Below are 8,819 nucleotides of genomic sequence, written 5' to 3'. Positions count from 1 at the left end.
TACTCCCTCCATTATCTGAACTCATAGGGCCCTGGGTGAGTTCAGATCACTGAGAAGTTTAAATAATAGAATCCCATTCATTTATTATACAGCACTTTATTCAAATACTCTAATAGAATGTACACCGTCATCAAAATGCTCTAATAGAACAGTCATTGCCACAATCCAGATAACGGAATGTTTGAATAATTGATGGCCAGATAATAAAAGGACTACTGTAGCTGGATATTAATATGTGACTGATGATTCCTAACGAGGTAGAATAGGTAAACTGATAGCAAACACACTTTGCATTCCACATATACATTACGGCTGTATGATGGAAAGAAAATAGTTGAAGTCAAAGCAAAGTTGTAATTTGAAAACATGTTTGGTAATGCTGTTTGTGTTCCTTAAGTGGGCCCATATTATTTTGTAACTCAAACACTTCAGACCTGAACTTTACCCTAGCAGAATGTAGAACCTACCACTGACATGAACCTACCACTATACAAGTTTTTAGAATATTGCATACTGTTTCACCAATATAATTATTATGGAAAAGGATTGTTAGGATATTGGGGAACTTCAGCATTGGATCGACTGCCTGCTAAATTATACAATACCAAGACAATGTAAATCTTCATTCTGTGTTTTGTAATTATATACTTCATTTTTTTTTGTTGTACTTAAATAAAAGTTTCTTAGGCTCTTATATGAGCAAATAAAAGTTTCTTGAACTCTTATATTTGCTCCTTTCTATTCTAGTTCCACCATCAGTTATTACACCTAATGGTAATATGGTGGTCACTAATGAGGGAACTGATCAGTTCCTCATCAACTGCACTGCTACTGGAATACCAGCTCCCACTATCACCTGGAGGGATCCTAATGGAATGGAACTACCTAATATGAGCAATAATAGGATAGTATTACAAGATCACATGATCCCTGAACTAATCACTATTGATGGGTTTAATTTTGTATATCAAGTGACTCGTCTTTTAGAAATCACTAACACAAATGATAGTGACACTGGTGTGTACACCTGCGTGGCTGATAATGGTGTAATGGAAGTGGATAGTGATACAGTGACAGTGTTTGTAAGAGGTGTGTACATTGTTTGTGTGACAAACTAGCTGAAAGTACCCTGTACAGGCTTGTGCTTTTTGTGTAACTGTCTGTTAATATTTTTTTTTAAAACTGTGTAATGCGTGCCATGTAATCCAGCACCTAATAATAATATATGTGACTGAATTTGACAAAACAAGGCTTCCACACACATCCACTATTCTGACTTCAAATCAGCATAACTCAATGTAGGAGCATGACATTAGTTTCAAATTTTAACCTGGTATTGTACAATGTTATAGTGGAATTGTGTGAAAATTTTAGCTCAACAGCTTACTGACTAGTCAAGTTACAGTTGGTTAAAGTCAGAAAATTGGATGTGTGTGGAAGCCTTGTTTTGTCAAATTCGGTCACATATTATTTTTGTCCACAGTTGTTCCAGTAGTCACTATTACTCCTATGAACCAAACAGTAGTATCACCTAATACTACCACATTCAACTGTTCTGCTACTGCTAAACCTCAAGCTGAGATCCAGTGGATGAGGAATGGAATGTTGTTGGGTAACACAGTGGACAATACAACAAAGATCACAATAATTGGAATAGCACAAGGAGACTGCAATATCACTAGACCACCTAGTGAATGTGTGTTAACTAGTACACTGATGTTAACTGGTACTATACCAGACAATGTTGGAGAGTATGTGTGTACTGCTAGTAATCCTGCTGGAAGTGACATGAAAACTGCTTCACTGACTGTACATGGTATATACATTGCTATAATTTTAACGTTTGCAAAATTTTTGAATAAGGACAATAGTCTAGCCCTCATCTAATCAAATTATGTGTTTGTGTATTCCTATAGAGATGAATCTGTTTAAATGCATGTGAACATATTAATTATATTAAATAAGTCTGTTGGGTATTATTATAAATGCTTAATCTATGTAGTCCTGCCCTTGAAAATAATTGTGAACAGACTTAATGGGGAATTCCCAATTCAATGCAAGTTACACCTCACAGCTTATTATGAGTGCTAATAATATAACTGTTATACAGATATAGAGGGGAACAATGTGTATTTCTTCATACCCTCCTTAAACTAAAACTACAACAAGAGTTTCACGATAAGAAATCAAATTCACTTTACTAGACCAGTCAATGAAATGCATATCTCCGGAATAAGTTCATCCAGATGGGCTGTCCTATAATCCTGGCAGCCATCATGAAATTATTCATTTGCACTAGGGAGTACATATTTGTGTAAATTGTGATCTTGCTGATTATACACTGGTATTCTGTAATTCTGTACACCTTTCAAAGAGAAGGTTAGAAACACATCATCATTAATTTCATGATCTAAAAAAATGCTGAACTATGTGTTTACCTAATTCAACTCTAAAATGATGGATTATGTCTAAAATGATGGAAGCTTAGTTGCATAATTCTAACAATGGAGGCTTAGTTGCATAATATATGACATACGTTTGTGCCAAGAAACTGACCTCTCCTGGTTTTTACATTAACCATTATAAATGTGCCTGTTGCACTGAGAGTTGGCACACACAAAAGACATCAAAATGTGAATTTTGATACAAAAATATGTGTGCATCAAACCAAAATCATTCATGCTAAAAGACCACATTTTTGTCACATGTGTAACTACCACATGAATGATACACTAATAGAGCAGCCACCTTAACAGAACATTTAGCTATTAACATCATGGTCCCAGAAATGGCTGCAATGATGTAAATGCCAAGTGAATGATAGCATGACCATGTCAAGAGTAGAATCGATATAGCAAAAGATGACAGCATCTTGATCACTCCTTTCAGTTTTTTATAGCTAAGCCTGGGCCTTCCTTGAATATAGATACAGCAGCCTGCTATGATATTCTAATACAACATTAACACATTCATCATACATAACTGTGCTGCTTTAAATTCCATTTCCTACGGTATTTAGGTGTCATTACTCAAGGGGTATTATTGTAGGTATGTTATTTCATTTTCATACTGTTGTGTATCCATGTTACTGTGTATGTACGTAGCTTGATACACTAGAGCAAAATGTTTAGGTATTGTATTTATATATATATATATAGACTAATAGTAGATAAGTAAACTAGTCTTAGTATTTTTGTATGAGTTACAGTACTTGACACTGTTATAAGTTGTAAAATACCATACCATGCCTCTGTTACAGTGGAGCCTATAATGTTATCACCAGCTGATGGTTCAGTGTTCATCATTAATGAGACTGACATGTTTAGTGTAACTTGTAATGTTACTGGTATACCAGCACCAATGAATTTTGTATGGTTGAAGGATGGAGTAGTACAGAACTATACACCAGGTGTTAGTATTACTGTTAGTGACCCATCAACTCCAGTAACATATTCTACTGATGGAGGGGACGTCTTGTCAGTATCACAAACACTAACATTCTCCTCAGCTGTGGATGAAGACTATGGATTGTATACTTGTATGGCTTCTAATAGAGTAGGGGATGGTGACAGTGTTAGTTTTGAGCTTATTGTTCAGGGTAAGTATACCGACTACCAAAAGTTACAATAGTTGATTATTATTGTACTACTATACAGTTCACCCTGAGATCACAGAACAACCTAACAACTCTACAGTTACCACACCAATGATGACACAGTTCAGATGTAATGCCACTGGAGTACCCAGACCATATATAGAGTGGTATTATGAGTATACATCAGTTAGGACTATACTAACAAATGGTGTTAATAATGTAATGATAGAAGAAGTGGATAGTGGAGATAGATTATTACACAGTACACTAACACTGACTACTACAACTCATCCTGATGATAGTGGAAACTATACTTGTAGAGCAGTCAATATTGTGGATGATTACTTCAGTAGTGCCAACCTCAATGTGTTGTGTATGTTGTTTGTGTAGAGAATTTTATACAATTTGTTACGTGTCTGTGTTGATTATATAGAAGTCTTTATATCATTCTCATTCATCTCAATGAACATTACGATGATCATTTTAACTTGTCATATATTTTCATTTTTTATTATTTTTCTACAGATCCAGCTAACATCACACAACCACCAGTAGATGTTACAGTCAACCAAACATTCTCAGCTCAGTTTGATTGTACATCATTTGGTAATCCTATTCCTCAGATAGTGTGGAGTAGAGTAGGAGATGATGACCTCAGTGACAACACTGATATAATAACTGTTACTACAATGGTTGATAGTGACATGTACACTGTTACATCATCTCTGGTCATCAACTCTACTGAGAGGTTCCGTGATCAAGGAGTGTACAATTGTACTGCTAGTAATGGTGTGGCTAATAATGTTGGTGCTGTTAATCTTCAGAGTGCAGAACTAATTGTGCAAGGTAAATGTGATCATGTTAAGGTACAGCCTTGTGTGTTATTTTATTATCTTGCAGTTCCTCCAGCAGTTGTACCAGTAAATCGCATTGTAATTGGAGTTGAAGGAATGAGTGCAGTGTTGAGTTATATCATTAACAATTCATTTCCACTGGTCACTGATAATAATGTGAGATGGTTACTGACTAGACAAGGAGCTACTACTGATATCACCAACAACACTATGGTTGATAATAACACATTGACCTTTCAATACAACATGACAACACAAATGTACACATTAACTATTAGTAATATACAACCAAACTATACATCACAGTTTAATCTTACTGTGAGTAATCCTGCTGGAGTTAGTACCGACTTTATTGAGTTTATAGTCGAAGGTTAGTAGGTAGATTTATAAATATTTATTTGGTGTGCAGTATGACTAGATTTTGCAAAACTAATCCAAATTGCATATCAGGCAAACCACACTAACACCACCAGTAAACAGTTACACTACTACATACTATTGGTTTTGACCCCCAACATTGCTCAAACTACTTGAGGCTGGTTTTATAGACTGCCTTTTCTGGGCTAAATAGGAAGTGTGTGAAAGGTCCCTTTTCGCACACATCTGGTCACAAAATTAATATTGACAAATTTTTCAACTTCCACAGCTCATAACTTATTATGCTATTTCAATCCAACTTTAAACACTTCCGTAAATGACAAAAGTTTGGCATGACTAAAATTTGTTAAATTATGCATAGGCAGTCTGCCAAATTTTATTTTCCGATTATTCAATAATGGTTGCATTGTAAATTTGACAAACCGTTTATGTACCAACTTGCTTCACATGTTTATTCGCCAAACTTGACTTGCACCAAAAGTTTGTCATTTACAGTATTAAGCGTTTAATTGACTTCATAATAACATTACAGAATGCAAATGTTTTATTCTGGTCCTGAGATATGAGCTGTAGTGTAGTCTCTGCCCACACACCCTATTTCTGTGTGACTGGTCACATTTGTTTTTACATTTTGAACAAATTTCTAGTCACAGACTTGCAAATTTCTCAGATGTGGGTTGTGAATTGCCATTGTTTGAGATAGTTAGGTATATTTTATGTTGTGAGTGGACTTTCACTGTTGTGTAACATGCCTGGGTCTGGCATGGCCATTATTGTGTTGTTAAACTCGTCTAGTATGCATATCTGGCATACTTGGTTGAGTGTATATGTGGTAAGGGTGTATATATGACTACTCAGGGTGGCTTGATACTTCTCGTGTTCTCTGCAGTCTCAGTAGTACTGGACATCCAGATCCACAAATGTGACTTGATTTCAGAAACTAACTACTTCAGTATGTAAACAAGTTTTAAAACAAATACGTAACTCCTGGATCAGGTAGCCACATTATCTGGCTAACATTAGATCAAGAGTAAATTTACTCTTGATATTGTACACTAACTTTATCTTTAACTTACCAGGTCTGCTTTCTGGAGACAGATTTCTATAGGTATGTCAAAACTCACACGTAGCACTCTAGTGGCTTTGGAAAAGCACTGGAATGACAGGAAATAATGCTATATGCTTAGAATGGCTAGCAAAGCTCCGTATATGTGCATTTTTGTGCCATTGCAGTGTATCTATAAGTTCAAAGTGTGTAATCTGGCTTAGAGTTTTCCAATATTTCCCTGCGTCTATTAACCCTTAGCTGGTGCTCATCTCTTGCCCACCCACCACCCTAATGTGAGGACTTGCAACATAACAGCACTCTTGAATCTACATTAACAGGAAATTATAAAGGCCAATAATCTCAACTCTATTGTAGATGCTCAAAAAGGCCATAAATATATTCATCTTTAGTGCATTTTGCTACAAAGGCTGGTTAGTTTCTACCATTTAAATGATAAAAAATACCTTATCTATGAATATACATTGTGCTATGCTAGGCCTATTATACTATTCACACTAGGTGTACATTTACATCTGGTAATGGCACTAGACTAGGTGCAAGTTATTTGTAATGTTCCATAATAATACAATACGTAGTAGGGACCACAAAGAGTAGGCATGGCCCCAGAAATAGCATCACCCAAAAGCTAGCCTCAATTTTCTCTGACGATGATGAGGCAGTATTGGTTAGATAAAACTAAACCGAAACATGCCTTCAGATTGACCCAAAACGCTTTCAACAAGTTGCTATAGAATTTAAAAAAAAAGTTATTTAACAGAATTTTCTATTGACTGAATAGCTGATCGAGTAAGTAAGTAACTGACTGATGCCTTCATACAAGAGTAACTTGATAACGACTAAGGCTATGGGCTTGTTGCTTTCACTATTCAACGTCGCTTTGGCCTGAGAGGTGCCTTTTGGCATACTGCAGTACATACAATGCATACTTCATTGACTTACCAGTGTCCTCCTTTGTGTCCCATTCATCTTTGCTGACAGCAAAAAGTGTCGATTTGGCAGTAGCACATGATGGTTTCCTTTTGTAACAGAAATCGTCTGTATTTTTCATAGTGACTACTTTGATTGCAGAGGTGCTTTTTGAACAGGTCTTGATCCGTACTGCTGTGTAACGGGTTGAACATAGCCGACAATAAATCATAATAGATACTTCACTTTTCAGACAATAATTGATATAACTAGGGCATGCAGCACCATTTCTTTCTTTCGGTATGCATGGATTGCAGGGGTGCTTTTCGAACAGTTCCTGATCCGAAATACTGTGTAACAGGTTGAACGTAGGTAACAATGAAGAATAATGGATACTTCACTTTCCAGACGATAATTGATATAGCTGGGGGGCGAGGCACCATTTCAGATGCGGTATGCGTGGGTTCACCAGTCATAATAATTATTTACAAAAAAAAGTTAACAAACAAGTACACAGAAAAAAATTGAAATTTTCAACTAGAGTAGGGATCATAGCTCATTGATAAAAGTACTGAAACAAGCTGGAGTAGTGCACGATATTAAGTCACAGTAAAACAATAAGAAGTGTTATATCCCTACTGTGCTCAAGATACCATAATGGAAATGCACAGTAGGGATATAACACTTTTTATTATTTTACTGTGATTTATAAATATCATGCACTAATCCAGCTTGTTTCAGTATATTTTATCAATGAGCTATGGTCCCTACTCTAGTTGAAAATTCCAAATTTTTTGTATACAAGCTATGATACCCCAGGAGATCAGCTAACATACCATTAAATTTGGCAGTTCTATACAGAAAGTAAGTACCAGCACAGCAATTTATAGTAGCATAAAACTTACATTCATCTCTCAGGGAAGGATCTACAGTGGAGATCTGACTACTGTGTTTCCATCATCTCTCTGCTTTGGTCTTGATTCCTTTTACAGGCAGCCTTTATATTTCAAAATTTTCTACATTTCTTTCTTGGTAAACTTCTTCACCTGATGTTGTGGTGCCAGAGCCTATCCCATCAGTACGCAAACTGATTTATGAAATTGCACTGTCATCATTTAAACCAGATAATATCACAAAAAGTGTGAAAATGTGACAAGTGGGCTACAATAAACTAAAATGATTTATCTATTTCATCGTAATCATTCGTCCATCAATTCCTTATCCAACAGGATGATATATGAGGACCTTTCTGCTGCATCCACATGTACATAAAGCACTTTCCAGTTCTAACGGAAGAATCTCTCAGCATAATTTTCATCAGAACTCACAAATAATTCTGCTTCATTTGTATTAATTTCAAAAACACTCATAATCACTTCTATATACACTTTCTCAACCAGGTACAGTAATTACTACTCAGTAACATCAACTCTAATCATTTTCGATTAGGGATTAAGGAAGCCATAATGAATTCACATGATAATAAATAAAGCCTTACATGTTAAAACTGTGGACACACATTAAAGTGACGCCGTGTGATGCGTGATGCCAAGGCTAAACAGGGATTAATGTACACAACTGCTGGTTAACTAGTAAAGAGCAAATCAAGCAAGCACTATGGGTCTTTTCGACCCCCTTCAGTACTCAATGAGTTTTAAAGTTTCAAGGTCTCTCAGTGACTGCGGACTGCACCCCCCAGCCTTGCATCTGATAATTCAGTACTGCTATTAAAAAAATCCTATTTAACCTGCTGTCATTGATTGAGATACTCTAATAGAGCAGTCAATCACTCTAATAGAGCAGTCACATTTTAATCAAGACACACGGTAGTGTGTCGTGCGGTCCAAGAAGCCGGCGTGCCACCCGTGAGTATATTAACAGGAAGAAAGAAAACGCAATTTTCACACCTATGTAGCTCTGTGATCCCTTATCCGATTGGAACCAAATTTGCTAGAGAGGTGCCGGCCAGCAAGGAGAGTCTACACACCAAATTTGAAGAAAATCGCTCCAGCCATTT

General features: G+C 36.2%; 1 protein-coding gene across 1 annotated transcript in view; it reads left to right on the top strand.

Moving 5' to 3' along the window:
- The window catches only part of LOC136255281 (hemicentin-1-like), a 122,892-nt gene that overhangs the window by 75,991 nt on the left and 38,082 nt on the right, over nucleotides 1-8,819 (top strand). Inside the window, exons 10-15 of the mRNA XM_066048007.1 lie at nucleotides 748-1,089; nucleotides 1,484-1,816; nucleotides 3,260-3,598; nucleotides 3,657-3,968; nucleotides 4,121-4,441; nucleotides 4,496-4,819. Of these exons, the coding sequence (XP_065904079.1) occupies nucleotides 748-1,089; nucleotides 1,484-1,816; nucleotides 3,260-3,598; nucleotides 3,657-3,968; nucleotides 4,121-4,441; nucleotides 4,496-4,819 (1,971 nt within the window). The remainder of the gene's footprint in view (nucleotides 1-747; nucleotides 1,090-1,483; nucleotides 1,817-3,259; nucleotides 3,599-3,656; nucleotides 3,969-4,120; nucleotides 4,442-4,495; nucleotides 4,820-8,819) is intronic.

This window comes from Dysidea avara, chromosome 5 (assembly GCF_963678975.1).
Source record: "Dysidea avara chromosome 5, odDysAvar1.4, whole genome shotgun sequence".
Taxonomy (NCBI): Eukaryota; Metazoa; Porifera; class Demospongiae; order Dictyoceratida; family Dysideidae; genus Dysidea; species Dysidea avara.
This window is presented reverse-complemented; position numbering and strand designations above follow the sequence as displayed.